The following is a 27200-nucleotide window of genomic DNA, read 5'->3' as shown; positions in this document are numbered from 1 at the left end:
GAGGGAGCAATGGAGCTGGAGCTGTCTGAGGGGAATGAAGTTTGGCGGTTGCTGGAGTGGTTTTGCAGCGGCTTAGGTCATTGCTTTCCGCCGCACGCTGATTGGCTGGCCGAAGGGATTTTGCTTTCCCCGAAGCCGCAACGCCAAATTCAGGTTCAACTTTCAAGCACGAGAACGACTTCATCACCCCCTGTCGCTGCCCTTCCTCCCTTCTCTTGTCGAGGTAATCAATCACGGCTCTATGCATTTCTGTAATCGGTTTCTCGTATCTGATCCAGACTTAGGCATTTTCTCACCGCGTCCTCTCCTCTACCGTCACCATGTTCCGTTCCGCCGTTGTCCGCTCATTGAGGGCTTCTGTGCCTCGTGCCGTTAAGCCTCAGGCTGCTTTCCAGATTCGGAGCTCTCTGGCTCGTCCGGCCCAAATCGCCCCTCGCTTTGCTTTCCAGGCTGTCCGACTCTATTCCGCCCCTGCTGGCCTCGGCAAGGACGAGGTTGAGGGCCGGATAGTTAACCTCTTGAAGAATTTTGACAAGGTGCGTTGAGCAGAAAATTCCGGCTATCTTATTCGCTTTGGCCTAGTTCGTAAAGAAATAAGTGACTGACATCTACTGTAAATACAGGTCTCCGATGTTAGCAAGGTGCGTCGCTACGTTACTGGTCCTTCGGTATAGAGACCGGCTCTAACATCACGAATTGGAACAGATCAACGGCGTCTCGCACTTCTCAAACGATCTTGGACTCGACAGCTTGGATACCGTTGAGGTGGTAATGGCGATTGAGGAGGTATGATATAGTGAACCCCTCCCCTATCAAGCAGTTGAATCCTGACTTGCTTCGATAGGAATTCAGCATTGAGATCCCTGACAAGGAGGCGGACGCTATCCACAGTGGTAAGTGTCGCACTAGCTCCGAGAGGTACGATTTAAGCCCTGTACTGATGATGTATTTCCTCCAGTTGACAAGGCCGTTGAGTACATCCTTGCTCAACCCGATGGTAAGCTCAGATCCTCTCCGGACGCACCTTGTGAAACGGCCGCTAATCATCGATAAGCTCATTAAATATGGACCTCACGCAAGGCTCGACCGCCGAGGAATTAGATAGAAAAGAACGGAGACGTCTGATGTGCAGCTCTGCCAGGACTCTTTTAGAGTTGGACTACCTGGGTACTGTTGCGCTATTTGTATGCTGAATACTTTCAGTACTTCCGCCGTACTATATCGTGTATATCACTTCGAACGCAGTTTTAATTTATCTGGGCCATCTCCAATCATGTAGGGGAATCGGAGAATTGAGGGAAACTATGCACCAAATTACTGCATACTTGCGTCTACCAAGCCAACCGGTGAGATGATTTACGAGAGCCAATACTTAGTTTTCAACCCTGTGTCGTGAACCAAATCAATCGAATTTTCGAAGGTTGAGACGAAACGCTGATTTTTCGGGCGCTGCTGGGTTTCGTCACCGAGGAGGTCCCGAGAAACGCGCGTTAGAGCCAGATAGCCAGAGCCCGCTGCCGAGACTCGTTTGGTACAGATTGCTCTCTCTGCGCACGAAATTGTACGTGTGGGTTGGCTTTTTATTGTCTTTCTCGATAATTCCTTCCATTCAATGGGAAATTGATCTCGCAGCGCAACCTGCGAGTCAGCTCGCCTCGTATTCCCGTTGCCTGCTGGTTATCTGAGCTCCTCAGCAAGTCTCGGGGCGGATCTTTTTTGTCTCCTTCTCGCTCCCTCTTCCCGTCTACTCTTTAACCCTCCCCTGTGTTTCCACCACTCTTCATCGCCTTCTGGGAAATAATTTCACTGCTTGCTGCTTACCGGAGTCAATAGACTTTGCAACTTGACAAATTATACTCGCCGCGTTAGGAATAGTGGCACCCGCTCCAGCTCGAACACATTGTGCAGCGTCACCCTCCTTCGGCATCCCGCCCCCGACACACACCCTCGTCCATTCTAATGGCCTCAGCCGGGGGCCTGACTCGCCGGAGAGGTGGCGGTCGAGCTGCTGGCCCCGACGATCACGATGACAGCAGAGTCTCCTCCCCTGTCTCTCGAAATGGCTCCGCGATGGACAATCGCATCCCGGAAACGTCATACACAAACTCAGAAAATGGACATAAGATCGCCTTTGATCCGAGGGACATCAGCGAGACAGAGGAACGGAGCAAGCAGCCTAAACTTACACTCATGGAAGAAGTGCTCCTTCTTGGGTTGAAAGACAAACAGGTGAGTCGCAAAATGCGCGCCGCGGCGGAATAGACAGTGGCTGACAGGTGCATTACATCTCACAGGGCTACCTGTCTTTCTGGAATGAGAACATCTCCTACGCCTTACGAGGATGCATCGTCATTGAGCTGGCGCTCCGCGGTCGGGTTAGCATGCAGAAGGATTCTTCTCGACGAAGGTTCCCCCTAGCCGATCGGGTGATTGAAGTGATTGACGACACATTGACTGGAGAAGTCTTGCTGGACGAGGCATTGAAGATGATGAAGTCAAGTGAGAAGATGAGTGTGAACTCCTGGATCGACCTGATGAGTGGTACGTATAGCAGAACCGTTGCTAGGCTTTCTACACCAATACGCTGATCACACTGTCGACGTATACATTAGGCGAGACATGGAATCTGATGAAGATCGGATATCAACTGAAGCAAGTGCGCGAACGGCTCGCCAAGGGTCTTGTTGACAAGGGTATTCTTCGGACCGAAAAACGGAATTTCCTGCTCTTCGACATGGCGACTCATCCCGTCGCCGATGGCGGCGCCAAAGAAGACCTCAACCGCCGAGTACGCAATATTTGCAGCAGCCGCACTGTGATTCTTCCCGCCAATCAATGGCTCCCGGAAGATACCGAGTTCCGGTACCTACGCACGATTACTATGGTATGCGCTGCCTACGCAGCGAATGTCTTGGAGAATGCGCTAGTTACAATGAGCCACGAAGCTCGAGAGAGAGCATTTGCACAGGTTGATGAACTGTTAGCCGAGTACTCCCAATGGCCATTCGCGCGACGCCCCGGTGGCTCTCAAGCGATTGGAGCCAATCTGGCTCAAGCGATCAACGACGAAGTGAATAGGGTCCAAGATAAGGAACTCCAACTAGAGGTAATGTTGATTTACTTCTTGCGCTCTACTCGAATGCTAATCCATTCTAGGTTGTCGCGGCCTGTCTGAGTGTTTTCACTAGACTCGACTCCCTGCTCTAGTCTCCTTCTCGGGACCTGTATCTCTCTTTCCTTCCATCTATTGTCAAATTATCCTATTCTCCCCGTCCATATTCTTGTCCTCAAGGCCCATTCATCAAACAATATTTCCGCCGCGGGAGCCTAGAAGAAAATCCCGTTGTTTACCTGATTTAGTTGGTGTACGAGGTTTGCAGTGTTTAATACGAATCCGCTAGCGAAAGCGACACAGTGTATTACCGTATGAGATTCAATGCTCCCCGTTTTTTCGATACCTCCGTCTCCATTTCAACACCTTTCTACCGGTACGTCTCCCAAGTGGGCAGAAATGCCACACATATAAGATCATTATCAAGCAAGCGCTCGCGGTTACGAAAAGCCAAGACGACTATGATAGGACAGGAGGAGAACAAACATTTATTTACTTTGTGTCAACATACACTATAATTGGCAGCACGTGCAGCATCCCTGTAGCTTATATCCTGTCAACTGCCATCGGCCGTTGCAAGGACTTTTATTTCCTTGTCCGAATCGCAGCCCAGAGGATTCTATCCTGATTAAGCATTTGGGCCATTGCTTCACAAGCCCGATATATAAACACTTTCTCGTATGGTTGATCGACTGGCCAAGCGGTCTGATGATGTTCGTTTCACACAACTTATCAAACACGGGTCCCCGGTTATCCCTGGGCTGATCATTATTTCTGGGTTTCTACATACAAGTAGAGTATATTGTCCTTGTTGCGACAGTTCATTAGCCGGAAGAGTCATGGGTTACTTGTCCCGAGAATGAATAACAGGTGACAATATGAAATAAGAAATATGAGCAAATCAATGGCCTAACGGTATCAAGGGTTCACTCTGAGCACAATAACCCCACTACTCCAGCCGCCACTGGCAGCGGCGGCATCAGATGCTAAGAGATCAACGCCATCAACGAGGTCAACAATAGTCTCCACCCGCCCGCGAACGAGATCCCCCTCGACCATTTTTGCAATCAGACCGAGTGCCTTACCATCCGGCTCCACGGAAACAACCCGAGTGGATGGGCCGCCGCCGCCTTTCTCCTTTGGGTTTACGCTGACAACGGGATTGGCATCTACGGCTGTAAGGACTGCACCGCCGTCCTTCATAATGGTCGAACTGTTGGGCTGGTGGAGACCTTCGCCTGTGCAGTCAATAACCGCGTCGACAGGATCCCACTTGTTGGCCCGAAAGATGGAGCTCAGATCAAAATTCTTGGTTTCGGATTGAGGAATGAGGAGAGTCTCATCAACTTCACACTTCTTGCGGAGAATCTCTTCCGCGTCTTTAGAGGCGCATGTGGCGCAGATCCAGGCGCGGGAATGAGGGAATAGGTCTGGAGATCGCAGAAGATGAAGAGCTTGTGTGCCAACTTCACTGCTGAGTGCATTGGTAATAAGGATGCGCAGGTTGCGGCGACTATGGCTGTTACCTTCTCGGGGATCGAGGCCGGCGTATTTAAAAAGAGCTTGCCAGGCTGTAAGGGCGGGCAGGGGAATAGTTGCTGCTTCCGCGGCGGAAATATTCTTGGGTTTGTGGGCGATTTGATCCTCCGTAGCTAGCACATAGTCGGCTGCTGCGCCATCTTGAGAGAAGCTGATATGTCCAAAGACAGTCTCGTCTACTTTGAATGTCGGGCCGTCTGGCTTTTCGTGGTCTCTGGTAGGCGTACTAATGACAGTACCGCAGAAGTTGTGTACCGGAATTTGCGGTATTGACTTCGTGGGGTGAAGTGCATTTGCGAGTTGGAGCTCGTCATGCGAGAAGGCAGCTGTCTGCACGTGGATTAGATACTGACATGGCGACGGCTTCGGAGTCGGAAAGTCTGTGTCAAGGACTACTTCTGAATCCACTCTAGGCTCATCTAAGGAGGAGCTGTCTCGAATCGCTGTCGATGCTGGACACCAGTATAGAGCCCTCATCGTCTCCGGGACAAATGTTTGCTCGTCCATCGTCGTGGAGCGTCGCTTAGCAGAGTTCATCTTTACTCAATAAGATATGGTACGCAATAGCGACCAATCAATACGCCGTCGCGTTGTTCGGCAGGGTATCGGTGTATATTGGGTAAGCGAGGTATTCGGGTAGACTTCTCGGAAGCTGTCGATATAAAGTTGCGGTTGAGGTTCGCCACGACCGAAACGTTGCGGTGACGTAACGCATACATATCAGGTTTGGACCCAGGACCCAAAGTCCACAACAAATGGACGAAAATGTGACAAGAGTGGCGGAAATGCTTGAATGACATCTGCATCTTAAGGGGAGAAACTCGCGTTACCTCTCGCTCTGATCTCATCAAGCACACTGTAGACTTCTCTTGGGTGCTCAAAGACCGTCCAGATGTGTTTCGGAACATCTCTGAAGGCTTCCGCGAATCTCTTCGACGAATTTTGTTGTTCCATCTGGGGGATGTCCATGACTTTTCTTATAAGAATTGCATGTACCCACTCGGGGTGTCGTCTGTAGATCTCCGCATATGCCTCGGGATCTGTTTGACTGGAGTCTCCAATACAGAGTGCTCGGCGAAGAGGAAACCACCGCCGGATCTTCCTGATGCGATCTACCTTGTATTCCATCGTATTGACAGTGAATGACTTGACTAGCTCGCTAATGTCTAGCCAGGAGAAATCTCGAAGGATGAGTGTTCCGGGGCTGAAATGATCGCGGAGGAAGCTTCGGAGGAAAGGGTAGAGGTTGTGTGGCGACGCGGAAAGGTAGAACCATGTAGGTTCAAAGCGCTTTTCGAGGCGGCTATACAGCTGAGGCATACCTGCGATAGGTCGTGGCTCTTCAGCGAAAGTTGTGCGGATTATCCCGGTAGTGTCCGATGTCTGGGTGTATTTGATAGTGTCATCGATGTCAGATACAATGAGCCAACCTTCAGGGGCAGCAAAGGTTGTTTCCATGGATGCCTTCTCCCTCATCCCCCGGACATGGGATCGTACTCGAACCCCATCTGCAATTTGACGGACGCCAGTGTTCACTATTTGTGATATAATTCCATCTTCTCCCGTGGGCCCGATCTTATGGATTTGGGTTGTGTGATTTGGGAGAGGTATTTCGAGCATTAACGCGTGCTCCGGCACGACGTGGTATAGAAAAGGCTGTAACCGGCGCGCAATCCGACGCCGAATTTCCTTTTCCGTACCTAATTCGCCGTCGATGCCAATGAGATCAGCAATCGCAGCAACGAACTTGCTGATGTCTCGTCGGCTATCCTTCTGAAATACACATGCCACAACCTCTACGCGCCACGAGTGAGGTTCGCCAGTGATGTGCGAGGCCGGGTGCCGATATGCGGTGTTATCCAGCAACCAAACCGTGTGTTTATCGACATGCGACGTCTGCGAAGGCTGTCGCAATAATGCGGAGGAGACAACCCGTATCATGCCGGAATATCGCTTCCAAGAGTGCGAAAAGCGCTCCACCTTCGGATCCTTTGGCCGGACAACGGGAGAATCCATCGCTTTTAATTCGTGTGGTGGCTCACTAATCTTCAAGGTCAGGTTGGAGGGGATTGAGCTGTACCCCGCGCAAAGGAGATCTTGAGCGAGTCCTCAGCCGCGGATGTCGGTTCGTCCAAGTTGAGAGCGATCGTTGGAGTGGGGTGAAAGCAAGGAAGCGATGGGAGTCGCTTTCATCCCATTTAAACAGCCTTTTCAACCCCGACGACCTGGGCGAACTGCTCGGCTGATCTTCACAGGTTCCCGGGATCATCGAATCCCAAGCCAGAAGGTAGTGATTCTCTGTGTCCCAGACACAGCCTCTTCTGAGTCACTTTTTCTTTCAACAATGAGTCAGCTGGGACAAGGCATGAGAATGAAAGCCATATTTGGGTAGAAGCGTCTTCACGATGAAGCGCATGGCGGGAGTTCGTCCCTTGGCGCCTTGATCGGCGGATGTCAGCCTCATGATGCTCGTGACCCTCCCCCAGTCAGCAGTTCTTTCCAATGCACCTGACTGTTTGACAGGTCCTTCCGGGCAGGGAGGTATATTGGAGTATTGCATGCAAGGTCATTCGCCCAGGCTTCCCGGGTTCTGTTGAAACTCTCGCCGATGTCGCTTTCAAATAGCCATCGCATAATGAACTCGCCTGGGTGCCTGGGACCTCGATACCAGGTGTAGGGTGCATATCTTTGCATATTATATTGTAATCATGCAGTCAAAGATTCAAGAGTCGTTGATAACACTAGCAGCTGTTCGGCGGAGCACTGTCGTGATCGTTCCATGCGGGCCCCATGAATCGGGCGGCCCAACGCTTAAGATTTGGTAAATATTCGGCTCCGACTACCTTCCAGTAGGTTCAGAAGACTCTGGGCTGAAGGTCTTGGGGTCCAGTCATTGAACTTATGATCGGTTGATGACTTGAAGGTGCAAAGCTGGAGGGAGACTCGCATGCTGGAAAAGAGAAGCCACGTCACGTGAACGCTCGGCCTGGTCAACTTCAGGAGGAAAGCAACTCAAGATCTGCAGCAGAACTCTTCATTGCAGGCTATCCTTCTTCTTTTTCTTCGAGCCAAGGCCGACCGATCTGACTGAATGCCGAGTTGACATTGAGAGGAACGCCCGCTCGCCAAATGATCTCGAAACACCTGTCCTATCAATGGTTGGTCGGGGATTCTGAAGTGCAGCGACAGGCACGAAACCGTGCCGCCCTTGAATGGCAATGGCGGCTCTTCGGAGAGTAGACATTTCGAGTGGCCAGGCCTACACAGAAACTGTTTCGGCCCCGCCTAGTTTATTCTCGAATGGTCCGGCTTGGATTCATGAATCACCCTTCTTACCAAGCGGGTGGGAGGAGGCCAGTCCTTATGGGGCGTCTTCCTTGATGCACCTGGCGATGAGAAGGCTTCTTTCCGACCAGAGGGGCCTAACGCCTTCCTTGTTTGCAAACGTACCTTGGCGCGTTGCCAACTACCTGTGGGACTGTCTCGGGAGAAGGTGAGTCAGTTATCTGTGCGGTTTGGATCTACCCTAGTTCTTAGTTCATTTCCAACACATGCAGTAAAAAGCGAACTTTGCATATGTGGAAGCTGTTTGCAACTGCATACCCTCAACAGTTTCCTAAAGTTGAGCGGTATCACTCAATAAAGATCGAAGGCCCCAAGGCTTCCATGCGAGAGTATTTGGGGTTGGCGAACAGCGACAGCCTGAGTTGGCGGGTTGTGTTGACTCTGGCGGCATCATATGCTCGAGTGCCTGAGCTTGTGGGAGTTGCTCATATCAAAAACCTGGTTGCTCTGGAGATTGCCACCCCCAGCCATCTAGCAATACCGCCCGAGACAACGGACGTACCGGTGACGGCGCTTACTGATCGAATCGTGCGCGCCTGGAGTGAACTGGCACAGACATCCGAGGCATTCCAGCATTTCCAAGTTTTGGTCTTACGACAACAGAGAGAGTTGTCCAACGTGGCACTTGGTTACCTGAGAGCCCTGCCGGCTCTAGAGCATATCGTGGCGTACGAATGTCCCGGGATTACCTCTGCAGATTCTGGAGGAGGTGTGAATGGATGGACTATTGTTGAGGTGAAATCACCTCCGCCAAACACACTTTATGAGCTTTACCAAGCTTGCGCCGAGGCATCCAGCGCAGATAGACTATCACTCAGGGGATCCCCGATTCTAGATTTTCAGATCGGCCAAACGACAAGCCAAAGCTCCAAGAAAATACGGAAAAAGTCAGGCAATCGTACAAATAGTATCGCCACCATTTACTATCTCCAGCGCACGGGTCTCGAAGGTCAACAAGCGGATCGCGAACCGGGAACGAAAAAGCGAAAGGGACTCCAAGATAATGGCAACGAAGCCAAGCCCCAGCGGCCGCGAAAGGCTGTAATGAGGGGTAGCACGAAGGATATTGGCGACATGCTTCGAGATTTTTTCTAGGGGGCAGAAAAAGCGTACAGTATATCAACTGCTTTCCAAGTTGGGTGGTCAATCCCACCCCCTATGTACGCAAGACGGACCTCGACGAGGCTCTCCCATCTTATTAGAGAACATTGTCCGCTAGAAATCTATCTCAACTATTAACTACTCATCATATGCCCGCCACCGATCCACCCCAACCTGATATGGTGCCTCACAGTGATTGGCCTTGGGCAGCCCGCCAATCAGACACCGCCGATTCCCCAATTCCCCGCAACGCCGCGTGATTGGCGATCCGTCGGGAGCTCAACTTTCAGTCCTCGACGACTTGGACTTCCCAAGCTCGGGTCCAATCTCGAGCCTTCTTTGTCGTCTTTTTCTCAAGGACTTCAGGCCTTCTCTCATCACGGACGACTCCCGCTACTCCAACGCCGCGGCCAAGCTTAGACGTTGAATTGTGTCATCCCGTTGCCGCTGTTGAGGTACAAGCCCCCCCGCGGCAAAACCTCACCTCCTCCAGGGACCATGGCCGAGCGGCAATCTCATGATGCTGCGGCAGATGGTTCCAATGGGTCAAACGTGACATCTCCTAGATCCAGCATGGACTCTCGCCCGCCTTCAATAGGAGGACGGACGCCTCGGCTACCCCACGTTTCGTCGAACCATCAACACCGACAAAGCTTCAGCGAGTCTCTCCGCACGGCCCCCGGATCCCCGCGTGCACGGCGTCAGCCATCGCTCACTCAGGCTGCTATTCAGAGTCTGATTGATCACCCTCCCGCGCCGAACCATATTAACCCCGCGTTTATTGACCGCGATTGGCGAGAGATCTCGATTGGGGAATTAGTGAGCCCGGACGACTTGAAGTTTGTGGAGGTCAATACTGGAATCGAAGAAGCCACAAATGTGAGGACGTTATGCCACTCGCGGTTTGGCTAAGCTAACATGCGTGGTGGATGGTAGATTCTTATCGATTCTGGCGCTCCAGTGCTACTCGTCCGCGAGACCGCCGAGCATAAGACAGCCGTCGGGACATTTGACTACAACGACTTAAATACATACCTCTTGCTCGCTGCGGGACTAACCCGGCCGGATGAAGAGTTGCTTCCTGCATACGAGGAGCTTGCTCGTAAGGCTCGGGAGGGGATCCCAATTCCGATGGAAGATGTCAAGGAGCTCGGGAGGAAAGAACCATTGACAACGCTCCCGGCGTCGGCGAGTGTGATGACAGCCGTTGAGACTTTTGGAGGTGGAGTACACCGTGTGATCGTAGTTGATGAAGTACAAAACAACGAAGTGGTGGGCATCTTCAGTCAGTTTCGGCTCGTCAAGTTCCTCTGGGAGAATGGACGATGTTTTCCGGTTCTTGATCAGTTATATCCACAGTCATTGCGAGATTTGAAAATAGGGTCTCAGAATGTTATATCGATCAAGTATGTCTCCAAGCATGATACTGTGGTCTACAACTGACGTGTACAGTGGTGACAAACCGCTCTGTGACGCTTTGCTGCTTATGCACAACGAAGGGATATCGTCTGTTGCGGTGATTGACAACCACACCAATGTTGTTGGGAATATATCTACAACAGACGTCAAGGTGTGCTGCAGCTATTCAGGAGCCAGGAAGCGTGCTAACTGGGTTCAGCTACTGACGAGATCGTCATCACTTCCTCTTCTCCGAAACACCTGCACACATTTCATCTCCGTGATACTCTCGACACGGGGACTGCAAGACGGCAAAGACTCGTTTCCCGTCTTCCATGTTCATCCAGGATCTACACTCGCGCACACGGTAGCAAAAGTGGTAGCCACTAAGTCCCATCGGTGTGTCTGACCTTGATGATGTTGAGGCATGACTGACAGTTTTCCAAAAGCCTATGGGTCACTGATCCACTGTCGCCATCTTCATCAGGACCCCCGACCCCGTCCCCCTCAATGGTGCATATCCCTCTCCATCAAACCAACAGTAATCAGAGCGCACAGTCGCCACCACAATCTCCTCCCCCGTCTGTGTCACCCGTTCAGCATCCTCATCAAGGTGGTCCCCACCTTCCAAATCCAGCCCAGTACCCAACCGCACCGGCCATGGGAGTGCCGTCTATCCCAACGGCGGCTCTACCGGGGGCTCGTCTTTCTGGACGTCTCGTCGGCGTAGTGAGCCTAACGGACGTTCTGAATCTTCACGCACGGGCTAGCGGGCTCAGCCCCGCGGACCCAGCAGAGACCCGCAGTCGACGGCGACGAAGCAGCAGTTCGAGCGTGAGTGTGCGGCGGAGCGGGGAGATTGGGCGGGAGTTATTCAGTCGATAATCTGTTCTGTTTATTGCGGCGGCATGAAATACTGTAACTAAGTGTGCACAACATCCACGCGGTATGCGTACCCATAGTAGTAACTTGGCATCTACCAGCAATGATAACCTCTCCATCCGTACAAGTACCAGTTATACCGTCCCGAAGCGAATCTGTCCACCCGTGAAGAGACCAGAGGAAACACGCGTCAGGTACCCCATGCACAACACCCGTCAAACCCTAGGATCAAAGAAACGCCACAACGCGGAGCCATTGGCCCGGAATCCATTTCGAAAATCAGACTGCCACCACGAACCCAGGTTAGGTCCGCACTCCCAACCGTCCCCATCAGGGCGCATGATGAACCCAGTAACCCCAATTTGAATTGCGGGGTTGAAATTCAATCCGAGTTAATTTCCTCCCTGCCCACTACTAGACCGTACGGGGCGTTCTGCAAGGAGCTAGTAAGGTCCAGGGGGGGTTAATTTCGGACTTATAAATTTTTCGACCATTTCATGTCAGAATCTTCAGTCAGCCCGTAGTTCTCGCGAGCGATAGCCCTGCGAAAGGCTTACGACTACGAACCGTCGAGCACCGAACCTCAAGCGGCAGGTTCGAATCAACACTTCAGTTTAGCACCAGAGGTCACAATCGCAATCGAATCTACAGAGCCCGAGATTCGGGTTCTCACATGAATACTCGAAAGGGGAAGGAGGGTCGGGGGCCCGCAGGCATTAGCCACTACGAGGCAGGTCAGTGCCCGGACCCCAGGACACCAGGTCCCAGAGCCGTGGGAAAGGTAAAGCAGCTGCCAGCAGAGCCAACCAGTGATATTCAGGCCCAAGTCATCAATTAACCACTTAATTGTCGAGCTACGAAAGTAAAAGTGCTTTTCCCCTCGAGCAGCTCAGCACTCGTAAGCCGTCTCTCCATCCAACGGGGCACCCGAACCCAGAGGGCGTCCGAGGAGGGAAGGTTAATACTCACCTGCAAGAGTCTCAGACTCAGGCTCAGAAACCCAAGAGGCAAACGGAAAATCCACGAACTCGAACTAACCAGAAGCGGGGCTCGTGCGCACCGATCGACAAAACCTTGATCCGTAGATGTGGCCAATGAGAATACAATTCTGGCGACGTGGGATGGCAGCCCCACACAAGCTCCCTCTAGGTTCAAGGTTCGAACTTCTGACCAGACTTTTGACACGCCCGGCTGAGCGGAACGACGTGCAATTTGGTTCACGTTCAGGGGCCCCACTCTGCCCATCCGCGGGAATCGGGGGAGGGGGAGGAGCCCGAACCTAAGCTTGAGCTTGAGGAATTCCCTCAGTCTCGGGATATGAGGGGAGAAGACTCGGGAAGTTGGGAGTTACGAGGTGTCGAGGGGAGATTGCTGACGAAGTCATGCCACCAATTGGTTTTAACAAGGGTTTAACAAGCTTAGTTTTGTAGTGAATCGGAATTTCTGTGCAACCTGAAGGTGAGTAAGGATGTTGCATCTGAGAATGTCACCTCCGTTTTCGGAATGAGCGACCTTGTAGGTAGGTTTGTTCGGGGCTCCTCAGGGTATGGTGGAGACCACCGACGACAGCTCTGCAGGTCATGCAACCCTACGTCGATCATCAGTACAGAAGCTCCTCCACAAAACTCTGATATTTTCTGAAGATCATTTCTCATTATGTGTCTGACTTGAAGATCCCAAGAGAAGCTCTGCGTAGGTATTTCTCCACTGGAAATAGTAGCAGCCAAAGTCACGGCAACATGAGAGCAAAAAAAAAAAAAAAATTATACACATACACGCAGAAGAGCAGATGCATGAATAGGTATAGTTACAAGAAGTCATAGACTAGCAACGAGACAAATATGTAAAGGTCCATTCATAAGCTGGCTGTATACTCATCCATATCCGGGAGATCGTCCATGCTGGTTTCCGCACCGACGCTGCTCGGGTCAAACTGCACAGGGATTTGCCTCTGCATCTGCATATGCGCGGGTGTTTGCGAATGGGCAATATGTCCATTGTCGAGCGTCGACGCAAACTGGCTGAAATCAAGGTAATCCTGGTCTGCGGGCTCGTGGGGGAAGATCTCGAATTCCAGGTTGAGATCAAGCTCATGTAACAGATCCGTGCTCCATTTTTCAGGCCCAGGCCCGACACTGACCAAATCTAGACCAGAGGGATTGGTAGTAGGCTCTGATACTTGAGAAACCGGTGTGTGTGGGGATGCGCATGGATCTGGCGTAGGCAGTAGCTCGCTCGAAGAGCTTGGGCCGACACTGGGCGAGCTAGCGTACGGCGCAGTCCTCTGCAACGATGAATAAGAGGAAGGGGAGGCCGACGATGGAGTTGCAGTAGGCACAGTGATGGAGCCAGGTTCCGAGCGGACTCGGAGATGCTGGTTCTGGCCCGTTCCGCGAGAAGTCATAGAAGGGGTCGCGGAGATAGGACCAGCTTGACCATGAACAGGGATGGTTGGAGCAGATGCTAGACGGTCACGAAACGGTAGGGTTGGCATGGGGAGCCCTCCTACCATGGAGGGAGACATCGAGTTGCCGTATACCCCGTCCCAGGGCTGCATCAAGTGTTGTTGATCTGGGCGAGTCCAAGTGGGGGTACCTGAAGCAACGTAGGATCCCATCTGGGTGGGAGCCTGGGACTGGGACTGGGGACCCTGAGGGATAAAGGAGTACTTCGGCGAGAAATTGCTCTTTCCCACGGGGCTCGCCATCGAGTCGGGCAGAGAACCGCGCAATTGGGATAGATCGAGGCTCATCTTGCGGCCACCATGCAGGGGCCCTTGGGTGGCGAAGCTGTTTGCACGGCGTTGGTGAAGGGCCTGCGGATGGTTGCGCATGGCAACAAAGAGCTTTCGTTCGAAATCCTGCTCCAGCTGCATCGTCTGCGCCTGCATCATGCGCTGCAGCTTGGCTTGGTAGTTCGAGTCGACTTCCTCGTACATGGCCTCGCTCTCAACGATCTGTCGAGTGATATGGAGAGCTCGCCCAGTGCGGTTTTTATGCAGCGCTGAGGCGCGGTTGGCGGACTCGATTCGCGCATCTAAGCTGCGATCTTTGCGTCTAGACGCGGCAATAAATGCTCTACAGACGATTAGCAAGTATATCGCTGTCTTATAGAAATCAAGACGTACCGCTCTTGGTTCTCTTCCTTGGTGCGGTGGTTCGCAGAGACATCGAAGCTCGGGCTGGGAGACATCCTGCCACCTCGACTAGATGTGAATGGACGGGAAAATCGATATGATAATGATAAGAGGCTGCAAAATTTGAATTTCGAAAAGAGCGACGTGAATTGAGGCAAGTTAAATAGAGAGAGAGCATCCCACTTGGTCCCCCCAGCCAGGCCCTGGTCTGAGCAGGCGCCATCCACGGTTCAGCAGCGCGAGGGCCGCTCAAAGCCTGGCTCCGGCCGATCCATGGGACTGACAGCTGTTAGAGTTTTTTCCCATCAGAGCCGAAGGAGGGGATGCATCTGGTGAACCCAGAGAGCGTCTGGGGGAGGCGTCGCATCTAGATGCGCCTACGTCCTCAGTAGCCCCAGGGAGAGGAGGGGGTTAGTTGTGCTCCAGCATCCTCGGTTATCCAGCGCTCTCCCCTCACCCAGGTCAGTCGGTATCTTCCCTACAGATTACCTACAGTCTTTGTCTGAATAGCAATGTTATATTTTCATGATAGATTGAATCTCGTTGCCTTTTTCAAGGTCATCTTAGATTAACCCTAACTTAGTCCACATACTCAGTAGTACTGTACTTACTATTCAAGACACCACACGTCTACACCACCACATACTACTCCGAGTAATGCCACTCAGTCTACTAGGACGCCTCCTCGGCCATCGAACCCAGCACCAGCTAATGCACTGATCAAGCCATGATTTCCCGGCCAACCGATCGATCGCCACCCCAACTTCGCACTCCACCCCTGCCACGGGTACCGCCATGGAAAGGACGAAAAAGGAAGGCGCATTTTTAGGCCCGGCTAGAGCTGGCGGGATTCTCTTTACTACCTAGGTAGGAGTGATATCAAGCCCCTCTGGCCGTGGGGCGGATAACGGAACTGAAAAGCAGGCACCATTGGCGTATCCCACAGCATCTGGTCTCCAAGCGTTCTCTCGGTACTGCCGCAGCCACCGTTGCTCGCCACTCTTCAAGGTTTTCTATCAGGAGCTTGGGGTTTGGTTAAGCTTCGCTCCAGGGCCCCCCAGTCCAGAGACCCCCGATGCTATGCGATGTTTTTCCGGGTCGTCCGAGTTCTGCCCTACAGTTGCTCCAACGAGTGTCTGCATCTGTATGAACCGCACAAGTTCCAACTCCAGCCGAAGATGGGAGCGTATCGACAATCTGCTTCAACGAAGCGAGTCATTAAGGTTTTTTAACTCGCTTCATCTCGCTGTATTTGTGGTATCTAGATACCAACCATCATGGAGACCACCAGATCCAGTGGCCTGTATAGCCTCCTCCTCACTCCTCGAGAGACGGGGACGAGACTGGCACTCTGACCGGTTGGGAAGCCCTCAAGACAGCCCTCGCCTCTCCCTATGGGAGTCTAGCATCTGGGGATGCTTCTGAGGGTACTTACTATTTGCCTCTTCCTTAACTTCGGATCAACGGTTTCGACCGCGACGGCACCACCATCCCCGGCACCTAAACCTGTACATACTTATCTGGCCCAGACATGCAGCAGGAGACAACATGGACTAGACTTTGCCGTCCATTTCGTTCCCCCCCGCAGGTGTATCTCGTTTGCGGGTGTGGTCGAGCCGTACATACAGTCGGGGCATTTGATAACCCCGCCCTCCAGCTGGGGAGGCGGAGGTCGAGAACCTGCGTAACTAAGAAGAGAATTCTCTGTTCCTACACCTTGCACATCAACGATCACCGCGAAAACCATCCTCTACTCAGGCCATCCCGCTCGCTGTCACGCATGCAGAGAATGTATGAGAGGCCCGACAAACATGTCATCACATGAGCTCATACCCCAGATCGAGAGAGGGTCCTGATAGCAGATAGTCGTCCTGACGAAGCATTATCAACGGATTAATCACCTCCTATCACCGAACTGCGCCCCGCACTGGAATTAGGTTGCGCGATAAGGTGAAGAAGCCGATTGGAACAAGTGACCAGGAAATGTTCGGCAGTTCAAAGGGAGTGGACCGGGGCTCCTGTCTATCTAGTTCTAGACCCCTTCCTCCCCCGCCGCTTCAGACTACCCAGCAAGTAGTGCCCGTAACTCCGAAAAGGTTCGTCTAGATTTGCCTATGTTCAAAGAATAGTACATACGTAGAGAGAGTCCAGAATATCTATCTTAGATCGCTCACGGTCATCACTGACTGCAGCGGGAGGAAAGGCTCTGGGAATGTCAACGAGGGCTCAGTCTCGTATCTCCGATCCTCGGTAAATTCAGAAATATAGACAAGAAAGGCAGGCTAGACTCAGCAGATACTCTGAAAGTAGACAATTACTAGTACGGGATCGAATGGGAACGTTTATGCAATCCCCAAAGCTGGAACCATCCCTTGCTCTTCTTTCGACTCCGTACCTACCCGGTACGCGACTTTGAACCGGATCTTGACTGAGTTACCCTTGCCCAGGTCGATTCCGTCAACGAGCATTTCCTGCTGCACGCCGTTTGTTTGGAGGGGAGCGATGTCGCGGCCGGATTGAGGCCGGAGGTGGAGGGTGTACGCCTATGGATGATTTCGTATTAATAAAACTGATGGAAATACCCGGGAGTGGAGGAGGTACCTTTTCTACGGCGACTTGGAAATGAAGCTCATTTAAAGGTTGACCCGTCGCATTTGAGAATTGGGCCACGATGTGGATCTGTCGTTGTTGCTGGGGGGCCCGCCGAGCGACGAATTCGATCTTCAGTGAGGAATCCAGTACCCGCACTCGATTGGTGCTCGGTAGTGAACTGCTCTCCGGGAGGGAAGAAGTGAAATTCCACTCATCGTCTTCTGATGCCTTGGCTTTTGGCTCTGCCCCGCCGAGATCAAGAAGCGAAGAGCCTGCGTGTGGTCTAGGACTAGATGTCCCAGAGGGAAGTGGGCTTGCGTTTCGAGGGCTAGCGGAAACCAACGACGCGAATGGGTCGGCTGCAGGAGGTGGAGGTGTCGCGGTAGCACTCTGGGTGTGGGAGAATCCCGGAACGGGAGTAGACGATTGAGACCGCGGCTGAGGTGAGCTTAGGGAACCGAGGATATCAATGTTGGGTTGGAATGCATTAGGATTCTGGGCTATCTGGGGGATGGGAGGGTCCGCTATGACGATGTTAGTCCAAGAAACTGTCCAACCCTTCAAGAAACATACTAGGACCAAGCGAGATTCCACCCGAGAGAATCGGTTCATCGATTGACAATCCAAGCAAGTCATTTTCGACGGAGCTGGTTCCCTGCGGTGGCTGCTCCGCGTTGCCATTGGAGCTAGGATCTGGGTCGAAATCAATCAGAGACAACTCGTTATTCGCGTTCTTCGACACCCCCGTAGTAGTGCCCAAGGTGCCCTTGGGAATTTTCGACGCTGCCTCATGGTCACCCTTCTTCACAAGCTTGTATCGTTGGATAGTGCGGTGTATGCTATCATTGATCTCTATCAATTTGTGCACGGCTTCTGGGTCGTCCGATTCCTCCTCACACATCTTCTGGATCTTAGGATGCGCACTTTGCAGGGCATTCGCCAGTTCCTACAAAGCCATGTTAGAAAGCTTCGCCTTTGAAATTTGGCCATCTCCTACCTCGAATACATCGCCTTCCACAATCCGTTCTCCCGGTGCCTGGCTCTGCAGCATCTCCTCCAGGAGCTTAGCCTTCTCCTGTACCTTGGCGACTTCCTCCGCCGCCTTAGCCCGATAATCAGTTTTGTGTCGAGTGTCGAATCCCGCCATGACCTTCATCAACCGATTCGCTTCTTGTAGATCTGCCGGTGTACCTCGCCGTATCAGCTCCTGCAGCTTGGCCGACTGGGCCTCCCGCTCTTCCTCTTCCATTTCCTCCGCCGAGCGAAGATTCTAGCATCGAGTTAATACTCCCCGCGTAGTAGCCGTACGGAAAGAAAGCACATACGTCGCTCGGGTTTAGAACGGCAGCATCCTCACGCCGAATCTCAGGAAATACATAACCCTTGTACAGGAGTAACCGGTGCATATCACGGATATGGCCCAAGTCCTCTTTGTACCTCGACGTCTGGCATATCGTTTGTCTCCACTCCTCAATCGACTCGAGAATGCGATGCTGTACCCTCGTGGTCCGAAGTGGTGGCCGTTCGGGAAAGCGACGAACCAACTCATTCAGAAATTCCTTGGTGCTAATCTGGAGGTGGAATGGGTACCCACAATTCTTGACACATATGTCCAAAAGCTATTGAAATACGAGTCCGTCAACTCATGCGCCGCGTGTCAGCCAACGCGAACAGGATGCCTTACTGCCAATGCGAGTAACGAGACATTTTGATTCCGAGAGTTTATTAAACGGACTATTTCAACTGCCGCCTCTCGCGGTCTATTTGTTCGTCAGGCCGGCTATCGCTTGCATCATGCTTTCGACTGAGAACGACCACTCACGCATTGCCTTTCTTGGAATTGACCAGATCTGCAACTTCAAGGTTCAGAGCGAGATTCGGTTCGTAATGTGAGAGGTCGCAGGCATTCCCTATGAAAGAATAAGCACATTAGCAAAACGTGTTTTCTTCGCAACCGCGCAGTGTGCAGTAGGAACATACGAATCGCTCGTTGAAGAGGGGTGAAGCCCAGGTCAGCATAGGCACCACCAAAGCGGTCCCTAGCTGCCATCCGTGCTGAAGCGGCCTCCAGGGTGGCGGCGGGAGGCCAGATTAGAAAAAAAAAAAAAAAAGGGATTAGAGATACGAGAAGGGGGTATGGCTCTCCAGAGCTGGTATGGTGAATTTATTCGATAGGAAAGGAGTTGTGGTCGAGTTCGAGTTGGGGAGGCCCGATGGATCGCCGGCGGCAGAGAGAGAGCCTGGCGCCGTCTGGCTCTAATTCCACGTGCGGCTTCAGCATTTCTTTGGCTCGAGCTCCCTTCCTCTTGAAGCTCTTTCAATTCATTATCATCGCCTAGAACCCAGTCTCACAAGGACCCACTACTCTGATCTTTCCCCTTACTGCGATGGTACGCCACAAGAAGGACAACTTTACCCGCGGAGGCAAGAAATTCTCCAATCCCCGCCCACGCCCAGTGCCCCGCGATGAGAACGATTCCGGCTCGACAAGGCCTCCCTTCAAAGCTGCGTGCTGGGATCTGGGCCATTGCGATCCGAAGCGATGCTCTGGGAAGAGGCTGATGCAGTTCGGGATGATGCGAGAGCTCGCGATAGGACAAAAGTTTCAGGGTGTGGTAGTGTCGTGCGTTTGCGCCTAGGAATACAGATTGAGAATAGGCTATTAACCCAGCAGGAATACAGTCCCAACGCGAAGCGAGTCGTCTCCCCTGCCGATAAAGACCTTCTTGAACAATACGGTGCTGCGGTGGTGGAATGCTCATGGGTCAGGGTAAAAGAAGTGCCCTGGTCACGAATTGGTGGAAAGTGTGAACGACTATGTAAGTCCCATCGCTTTCTGTAATCGCCATAAGAAACCAACGGTTCCAGTGCCCTACCTCATTGCAGCAAACACAGTTAACTACGGAAAACCATGGCGATTGAACTGTGTCGAAGCTCTCGCAGCTTGCTTCTGCATATGTGGACGTGAAGATTGGGCTCGGGAGGTCCTCAAACACTTTCGATACGGCGAAGCTTTCCTCGAGATCAACTCGCAGCTGTTAAAGCGGTACGCGGCCTGTGAAACAGAGGAGGACGTAAAACAAACAGAAGAGGACTGGCTCGCGAAGATCGAAAAGGAATGGGAAGAGAGTCGGGAGGGAGGCGCGGATGACATGTGGACGGTTGGGAATACGAATCGACGGATGCAGCCAGACTCAGACGATAATAGCAACAGTGACAGCGAGGGAAAGAAAGATGATAACGAGAACGAGGACGAGCAGGAAGAAGATAAAGATCCTTACGCTATATCTGACGACTCCGAAGACGAAGCCGAGATGGCTGCCATACGCGCCAAAATTCTCAACTCAAAGTCATTTCAGAACCCATCTATTCCAGATAAACCGCAACCAGAGAAGATTGAGCGTCCAGACACCGTGCCATTGGGTGACTCGGATGCGGAGTCCGGCTCCGCAGACGGAAGCGAGGATGAGGCTTTCGATAGTATCATCAACGCTACACCTGTCACAGATCGAACGGGGATTCTCGCCGCGTCAAGAAACAAGGGAAAGGAGACGTTCAGTGCGTCGTTTTCAAGGACAGTGGTCAACGCGCCGAAGAGGTGGTAAAATGTCTTAACATAGAGGAGCCGGAGAAGAGTTATATCCTGAAAATCACGAGTGTATGAAGATATAATACGCAACATTTCTGTACCCTATCGCCAGCGCAGCACGTGATATCGAGAATGGACATCCGCAACTCGAAATTACCTAAGTATATATATTCTTCTAGAAGCAGATGACCTGTTAAACATCGCAACGACCGCGGAAACATGCAAGAAAGGGATATTTTGGGAGACAAGATCGAGCACGTAGAAACGCAGAATCAACAATATTCGCATTATGAATCGAATCGCGGAGAAACAAACCGATCCTTCCAAAGAAAACCCCCATCCCTTCCAAAACCACCCAAAGCTAAACCATTAAACCTAATAATTACATCACATAGAGAAGGTTCACATCTATTTAGACCTGTCAGAATAGCTCTTACAAAAGAACGTACTAAACAGGAAGAGGGTACGTACCCAATGGGTGGCTGGCACTCAACTGTGGTTTCTGTGAGTACTTTGTTGCCAACTCATCCCGAATGCTATTGAGCAACTGCACATAGCTTTGCTGGGGGTTTTTGCGGAGTGCAGCAATGAATGCCCATGACATTGCGCCTGTGGCCTGGCCGGCAATTTGGGCGTCCTGACTAGTTTGAGAGTCTTTGCTTCCTGACCACATGATGACATCTGCGGGGCTGGTCTTCGTCTGCTTGGTTCGTTCGTAGGCCTCGTCGCCCTTAGCGGCTTTCTTCAGAAAGCCGACAGCGGTAGACATCATACCACCCATATCACCACGCGCGTACGACGAGATGACACCTAGCAAGCCTTGGCCGGCTTCCTTCGCGAGATTAGGCTCCTTAAGAATGCCCTGCGTGGAGTAAATATACGGCAGATCCAAGGCTGAGCCTGAGTGACACGAGTCGAAGATAGCTGTTAGCCGTACTCCCGGCTTAAGCGACTTCACCATAATCCGGTGCATCTCATCGTCAACGATATGGCCGGCCACACGAAAATCCACAGGGTAGATCACTTCGTCGTACCCGTCTTCTTCGTCCCCATCTAGATCAGGTGTCTGTCCACCGTGTCCAGAATAGTGGAAGAAGAGGGAATCGTTGGGCTGCGCATCTTTGACTAGCCAGTGCATGGCGCGCAGGATATTCGCCTTCGTCGGTTGGCTCATTGGGTTTTGTTGATCATCTGTTAACAGCACCATGTCCTCACGAGCGTAGCCAAAGTTCTGGTTCAGATACGTAGACATGTTGCGCACGTCATTGATACATCCGCGCAGCTGTCCCTTCTGGCCGAAGTAGTTAATACCAACCATGAGAGCCTTCCTTTTTCCGGTGCAGCGGGAGTACTGGAAGCTATAGCCTTGGGGTGCGCCGTGCCCGAAAGCTTGAGGTTGCGACGGCGGAGGTGGAGGGGCACCAGGATGGTGATTAGGGTACGCTGGGTCTAACAAAGTATCAGCGCGTTGAGTCAGACTATCAGGAGAGCTTTACATACTTCGTCCATGGAATACCGGGCCGCCTTGGGGGGGTGGGGGACCCGAAGAAGGGGGGTAAACGGGCGGGGGACGCTAGACGCCAAAGTTAGTTCCCAAAATACTTTAGTTAGGGCTGACAAAAGCGCAGCATACATTGTAGCCATTGTGAGGAGGATATGGTTGAGGAGAAGGGTGACCGTATTGATACGGGTTGTTAGGAGGGGGATGTTGCTGACGGTAGTCCTGCCCGGGATAACCGCCGCCGTAAGGTGGTTGTTGATGGTGGTGCTGCATTTGTCTGTAAAGGTTTACATGAAATCTCGGGTCAGTATAACTTCGTGTACGCGGTTGATAGAGTGGACAAAGAGAAAAGGGCGACAGAAGTGAAGGTAGAAGTGGGCAAGAAAGTCAGCAAGAGGTTCGCGAATCTTACTGATATGGGGGCGGGGAATTGAAGTTTTGAGGATGCTGCGGCGGTTGTTGCGGGGGGTATCCGGGCGCACCGGAATAAGGAGGGTAGTAGGACATGACTCGTCAGACGGTCAAGCCGGAGAAAAAAAAAAGAGAATCCCAAAGTTAGACAAATGGGGACGACAGGGCTGGGGCTGGCGAGGCAGTGATGATGTTGATGCTCGGACTTGGAAGCAAGACAGCACTGGCAGGCGAGAAAAGATGCAGCCTGAGAGATCGGGTGGGGAAGGAACCCGTGATTGGATTACGTATTACCATTCTCCCAGGACTTGGACCAGGATTTGTCAGTGTCCAAAAATGAGCACGGCCTCGCCGACTCGGTCAGCCAGCCGAGCATCGCTTGTGTCATCGAACGATTTCCCTTAGAGCCAATCAGCCCGTCGATCGCGCAGTTCGCAGGGTCGATTTTTTCACAGCTTCCCGAACCCAGGCGCCGCTATTGAGTTTGAACCTGGGTCTCCTGTTCCGTTCCTCTCTTCAGCCTTACGTTGACTGGTCCCACCCACGTGAGCTCCCGAGATCCGTCAACCCGAAAGTCAAATCTGGATGAACACATATTGAATGAGATCGAGACACAGCCTGGGCAATCTTCGAGAAACACTGAAAAGGGTGAAGCTGCAAGTACCAAACGACAACCTCGAACTTCCTGCCAGGAGACCGAATCGGTCCTGCGACAGAAGCCGCGACGCTTCATTCCATGTATGGAAATGACATGCAATGCTGTTGATCAATCAGAATTCAGGCCTTCAGGAGCAGACGGCTGAGGCGAGTCGCCACCAGCAGGGGTGCAGAGATTTGAAAATTAGGTAGTCAGATTTATGCTGAGATGCATCAGCATGCTGTTCTAAAAATATTGACTATTTTGTTCTCTTTTCCATCGGTAGTAACCCAGACCATCTCAATCCACCTTTCTGCGTCACTTATCACCCTCTTCGCGGCATACCGCGGCCTCGACCGCCGCCGAGAGCCCGTTGTGCAGCACCTGGGGGCAATCCGCGGGTCGGAGCCTGAGGTTGGGCGGATTCTTCGTTCTCTGTTCAGGACACATCAACAAGGTATTCACAAGGCAATCGAAAGAGCGGCAGATAAGAGAGGGCTTACTGATGGTCTCGTCAACGCTCAGAATAAGACAAGCAGCTTCGACTGCCGCTTGAATAGCGTTCACTTTAACCAAGCTCGGTTCCCATACAAACGCCTCCATGTTATCCCGAACACCTTCGTGGTCAAAGTCCACGCCTGCCCAAGTATTGCCCTTGTAATGCTCCACCCGCAGGCGGTTTAGGATATCCGTGGCGTCAAAGCCTGCATTGTCGCACAGTTGTCGGGGAATAACCTCCAAAGCCTTGGCAAACGCCTTGACAACTGCTTGCTGCTTATGGGGGACATTCCGGTCGGCATACCGATGGAGGTAGCCGGACAATTCCAACTCACATGCACCACCACCTGCAACGATGGTTGTGTTGCGTAGTGCGCGCTTGACGATCATTATGGCGTCGTGCAGACTCCGCTCAACTTCGGCAATGAACTGCTCCGCTCCACCACGTAGCACAAGTGTACACGTTTTCGCCTTAGGGCACTCAGAGAATAAATTGTAGCGCTCACCACCAATCTGGCGCTCTTCAAACGCGCCGCAGGTACCCAAGTGACGGTCTTGAATGTCGCTACACGTCGATTGAATGGCCGCACCAGTTGCTTGGCAAACACGGTCCATATCATCTGAAGAGACACGGCCAGCACAGAAGACGTCGCGATCGGCGAAATACCTAGGGACAGGTTAACGAGGTTAGGGAGCACTAGAAAACGACCAATCATTCGAGGATACGTACTGTGTAGCTAAATCGCCAATAGGCAATTTGCTGAGGACAACCTTGGCGCCAGTCTTGTAGATAGCCTCAAGCTTGTTGTAGATAATTTGCCATTCTGCATCAACGATGGCCTGATATTCAGATACTTGCTCGACCCGAACCTCGGCATTGTCCTTTTCGCTCTTGAGCTCCAGCTCCACATTCAAGCACACGATTTTCGGGTCTTTGAAGGACTTGGGTTGTTGTTCGAAACCGGCGTAGGAGAAGGTCTTCTTAAAGGCTACGCCGTTCACAAAGAGAGACTCCTGAAGGCCGCCGCCAGTAACTTTCTTGACGCCAATCAATTTCTCATTAAGGTCATCCTGATCAAGAGAAAGAACGGCATCCACAACCACTAGTAGTATGACCGATTAGCCGACTCCTGTCTCCCAAGGCCACATGGAATACAGATATACAAAAGAAAGGGGAAGGGGGAAGGGGAAGGAAGTACTCACTCTTGGTGAAGAAGTCTGAATTCCGCTTGATGAGCTTGCTGTTCATCGCAGTACCAGCCAACCGCCGGAGGGTTTCGACCTTCTTCTCCCCACTTTCAGAAGCATCGAGCACGTCCACTGCGATCTCCTTCACTTTGTTGACCGCCATCCTACTCGCCGTTCGTAAACCCTTAACAATGGTTTGTGCGCTCACACCTTGCTCAACCAGTTCTCGAACTTCTTTTAAGATCTCACCCGCCAGGACAACAACCGATGTTGTTCCATCTCCCACTTCGGCATCTTGAGAGCGAGCGATGTCTGTAAGAATTCGGGCAGCGGGATGCACAATGTCCAAAAGCTATGTGGAAAGGGCATTCAGCAAGACGCGTCGTAAATCTAAAATTTGAGAGCAATATCTAACGCACCTTCATAACCGTGGCACCATCATTCGTGATTGTCTGCTTGCCGTTGCTATCAACAAGTAACAGGTCGCCTCCGTACGGACCGAGGGTACTCTTGACTGTGGATTGGACCGCCACACACGCATTGATATTAGAGAGGATCTGACCCTTTCCTTGCGATGTATCGGTGCCTAGAAAACAAGTAAAATTATACGGGTTAGTAACGATAAACCCCTTCGACACAAAAAGGCGAGGACGGGCTATGGAAGTGCGGGCGGAACTCACCCTCTCTAAGGACGACAATAGTAGGAGCTTGGCCGGCGAAGGCCATGGTGATGTATGAGCTGCGGCGTGGAAAAAGTGTAGTGAGAGGAAAAGATGCGTAGAATCAAGAAACGGGCAGGCAGAGGACGGAGTGTTGCGCGGTGGGATCCAAATGCTCAACCAAAATTTCCCCAAGCTTCTCATCCACCTCCGAACAAGTGGTGGGCGGTGACCAATCACGCCTTCCCCGCAACCCTCCTGCTGGAGCACGACTATGGGAACAAATTTGCCTCATGAATAGGAGAGATTATTATGTCTTTAATACTCGAAGACAAATTGGGTTGTATGTCTGTTTCAGTCTGTTCTTGTCAGGCATCGGCCTTTCCCCCGCTCTATCCAGATGAAGAGGCGAAAATATACCTCCCTCCAGGGTGATCCCAAACCCAGGATTTTCAACACTGGAAATCATAAGCCCTTATGTAATGCAACCATGGGTAAATACGCTGGATAGGTAGTATGAGGCAGAATATGCACGGAATGTAAAGGTAGTATTGTATGGCTATAGAACGAATCACACTAGCCTTTAGAAAGAAAACCAGCATTACTGCTAGAATATTTGTGTATCATATATACTTGCTTAGTAGCGTACTTGCAGAGCAGGCAGCATAGATACATTATTGAAAATATTAAGTTGCTCTGCAGAGTATTACTATATATAGGACCTCTCTGACACTACCTCCCTCTTTATCTCGGACAGCATCCCCAGGCCTGTCCTAAAGATCGCAGCACAACCCGCACCAGCCCACACAATTTCATAAATGCTAACCAGTTTTGTATCCACACTACCTATGGTAATAGCCGCCTTGTCAGTCTCAGTTGCTCATTCCTCTTGAAATCCAGTTTAGACCTGACTTTCTAGCACATGATGATCTACCATTTAAAAATCGGGAGCAGTTGGAGAAGGAGTAGTTGAAATACCAGGCTTGTACAGCACCAGTGATTTGTTTAAGTATGTTTCATAGTGCAGATCCAGAGGTGTTGGGGTTGAGCATACACATTGCTTGGACTCAGAGGATAGAGTGAAAGGAGGGCATTATCGCTATGATCTTGAGGAATGGTGGGGATGTTGAATATGGTTAAAATGTGGCGGTTTTAGACCATATGTGATGTCTATCTCTCTCCTGCCCAAACCAAACCATCCCTCCATCTATTGATTTTATCCATCACTAAGGTACTCTAACTTAGCTCCCTGCTTAGTTACTCACTTGCTTGGTTGCTTACTGGTTCCTTGGTCGCGTGGTCACATGGGAATTGCTTTTCTTCCCTCCCCTTCGTTATCTTTCCCCCTACCTTAGTCTTTACATTTGAGGAGAGATTATCCTATATTACCCTGCCAGCACGCGTCACCATATCCCCACGTTCCTATATTACTATTTCTATTTCTTTCTTGCTATATTACAGCCTCCAATTTCTTTCGATGAGGCTCTGAAGCTTTTTGCTGGGAATACATAGATATCTCGCAGAGGATTTTCGTCTGTCTCTAGATTTGCCAGGAGTCGTGAGCCGTGTTCCACACGATACTAGAGGTAGAGTGCATCAAGGCTCGAGAGGT

The 27200-nt window shown here is 51.7% G+C and overlaps 12 protein-coding genes across 12 annotated transcripts; 6 read left to right on the top strand and 6 right to left on the bottom strand.

Annotated features, from left to right (window-relative positions):
- Positions 1 to 170: 170 nt before the first annotated feature.
- acpA (acyl carrier protein) lies at positions 171 to 1425 on the top strand. Its single transcript, XM_071030557.1, has 7 exons — positions 171 to 223; positions 285 to 536; positions 624 to 641; positions 706 to 786; positions 845 to 893; positions 959 to 997; positions 1055 to 1425. Exons 2-7 carry the CDS (start codon positions 321 to 323, stop codon positions 1060 to 1062), a joined length of 411 nt encoding a protein of 136 aa, XP_070880793.1. The 5' UTR covers positions 171 to 223; positions 285 to 320; the 3' UTR covers positions 1063 to 1425.
- A 12-nt stretch (positions 1426 to 1437) lies between these two features.
- On the top strand, positions 1438 to 3317 carry BJX67DRAFT_325507 (GOLPH3/VPS74 family protein). The gene is made up of 4 exons (XM_071027404.1): positions 1438 to 2229; positions 2295 to 2541; positions 2613 to 3106; positions 3157 to 3317. Exons 1-4 carry the CDS (start codon positions 1960 to 1962, stop codon positions 3205 to 3207), a joined length of 1062 nt encoding a protein of 353 aa, XP_070880792.1. The 5' UTR covers positions 1438 to 1959; the 3' UTR covers positions 3208 to 3317.
- Positions 3318 to 4030: 713 nt separating this feature from the next.
- BJX67DRAFT_375739 (uncharacterized protein) lies at positions 4031 to 6667 on the bottom strand (the record flags this gene model as incomplete). Its single annotated transcript, XM_071031742.1, has 2 exons — positions 4031 to 5188; positions 5558 to 6667. The coding sequence occupies 2 exons, from the start codon at positions 6665 to 6667 to the stop codon at positions 4031 to 4033; spliced, it is 2268 nt and encodes a 755-aa protein (XP_070880791.1).
- A 937-nt stretch (positions 6668 to 7604) lies between these two features.
- BJX67DRAFT_325386 (uncharacterized protein) lies at positions 7605 to 9237 on the top strand. Its single transcript, XM_071027401.1, has 2 exons — positions 7605 to 8144; positions 8209 to 9237. Exons 1-2 carry the CDS (start codon positions 7864 to 7866, stop codon positions 9089 to 9091), a joined length of 1164 nt encoding a protein of 387 aa, XP_070880790.1. The 5' UTR covers positions 7605 to 7863; the 3' UTR covers positions 9092 to 9237.
- A 155-nt stretch (positions 9238 to 9392) lies between these two features.
- BJX67DRAFT_367753 (CBS domain-containing protein) lies at positions 9393 to 11502 on the top strand. Its single transcript, XM_071030556.1, has 5 exons — positions 9393 to 9976; positions 10034 to 10503; positions 10550 to 10667; positions 10716 to 10894; positions 10945 to 11502. The coding sequence occupies exons 1-5, from the start codon at positions 9596 to 9598 to the stop codon at positions 11378 to 11380; spliced, it is 1584 nt and encodes a 527-aa protein (XP_070880789.1). The 5' UTR covers positions 9393 to 9595; the 3' UTR covers positions 11381 to 11502.
- A 469-nt stretch (positions 11503 to 11971) lies between these two features.
- Positions 11972 to 12355, top strand: BJX67DRAFT_367749 (uncharacterized protein). The gene has a single exon (XM_071030555.1). The coding sequence runs from the start codon at positions 12051 to 12053 to the stop codon at positions 12213 to 12215; it is 165 nt and encodes a 54-aa protein (XP_070880788.1). The 5' UTR covers positions 11972 to 12050; the 3' UTR covers positions 12216 to 12355.
- A 797-nt stretch (positions 12356 to 13152) lies between these two features.
- On the bottom strand, positions 13153 to 14601 carry BJX67DRAFT_367747 (uncharacterized protein). Its single transcript, XM_071030554.1, has 2 exons — positions 14505 to 14601; positions 13153 to 14454 (listed from the first exon to the last, which is right to left on the bottom strand). The coding sequence occupies exons 1-2, from the start codon at positions 14567 to 14569 to the stop codon at positions 13233 to 13235; spliced, it is 1287 nt and encodes a 428-aa protein (XP_070880787.1). The 5' UTR covers positions 14570 to 14601; the 3' UTR covers positions 13153 to 13232.
- A 1995-nt stretch (positions 14602 to 16596) lies between these two features.
- On the bottom strand, positions 16597 to 19211 carry BJX67DRAFT_367738 (VHS domain protein). The gene is made up of 8 exons (XM_071030553.1): positions 19086 to 19211; positions 18928 to 19015; positions 18790 to 18865; positions 18431 to 18724; positions 18103 to 18375; positions 17679 to 18051; positions 17115 to 17629; positions 16597 to 17056 (listed from the first exon to the last, which is right to left on the bottom strand). The coding sequence occupies exons 1-8, from the start codon at positions 19153 to 19155 to the stop codon at positions 16856 to 16858; spliced, it is 1890 nt and encodes a 629-aa protein (XP_070880786.1). The 5' UTR covers positions 19156 to 19211; the 3' UTR covers positions 16597 to 16855.
- A 281-nt stretch (positions 19212 to 19492) lies between these two features.
- BJX67DRAFT_391848 (ribosome biogenesis TSR3 family protein) lies at positions 19493 to 20996 on the top strand (the record flags this gene model as incomplete). The annotated part of the gene is made up of 3 exons (XM_071034860.1): positions 19493 to 19728; positions 19788 to 19924; positions 19974 to 20996. 3 exons carry the CDS (start codon positions 19493 to 19495, stop codon positions 20708 to 20710), a joined length of 1110 nt encoding a protein of 369 aa, XP_070880785.1. The 3' UTR covers positions 20711 to 20996.
- A 146-nt stretch (positions 20997 to 21142) lies between these two features.
- BJX67DRAFT_375734 (caspase family protein) lies at positions 21143 to 22468 on the bottom strand (the record flags this gene model as incomplete). Its single annotated transcript, XM_071031741.1, has 3 exons — positions 21143 to 22143; positions 22195 to 22267; positions 22328 to 22468. 3 exons carry the CDS (start codon positions 22466 to 22468, stop codon positions 21143 to 21145), a joined length of 1215 nt encoding a protein of 404 aa, XP_070880784.1.
- A 985-nt stretch (positions 22469 to 23453) lies between these two features.
- BJX67DRAFT_367725 (chaperonin-containing T-complex subunit CCT7) lies at positions 23454 to 25804 on the bottom strand. Its single transcript, XM_071030552.1, has 6 exons — positions 25610 to 25804; positions 25349 to 25515; positions 24945 to 25281; positions 24472 to 24844; positions 23747 to 24408; positions 23454 to 23678 (listed from the first exon to the last, which is right to left on the bottom strand). Exons 1-6 carry the CDS (start codon positions 25653 to 25655, stop codon positions 23569 to 23571), a joined length of 1695 nt encoding a protein of 564 aa, XP_070880783.1. The 5' UTR covers positions 25656 to 25804; the 3' UTR covers positions 23454 to 23568.
- Positions 25805 to 26284: 480 nt separating this feature from the next.
- BJX67DRAFT_367721 (uncharacterized protein) lies at positions 26285 to 26961 on the bottom strand. The gene is made up of 2 exons (XM_071030551.1): positions 26508 to 26961; positions 26285 to 26453 (listed from the first exon to the last, which is right to left on the bottom strand). Exons 1-2 carry the CDS (start codon positions 26523 to 26525, stop codon positions 26298 to 26300), a joined length of 174 nt encoding a protein of 57 aa, XP_070880782.1. The 5' UTR covers positions 26526 to 26961; the 3' UTR covers positions 26285 to 26297.
- Between the last annotated feature and the right edge of the window lie 239 nt (positions 26962 to 27200).

The sequence above is a fragment of the Aspergillus lucknowensis genome (assembly GCF_044049455.1).
Source record: "Aspergillus lucknowensis strain CBS 449.75 chromosome Unknown BJX67scaffold_81, whole genome shotgun sequence".
NCBI lineage: Eukaryota > Fungi > Ascomycota > Eurotiomycetes > Eurotiales > Aspergillaceae > Aspergillus > Aspergillus lucknowensis.
Note: the sequence above shows the minus strand (reverse complement) of the source record. Positions and strands in the feature narration are given on the sequence as shown.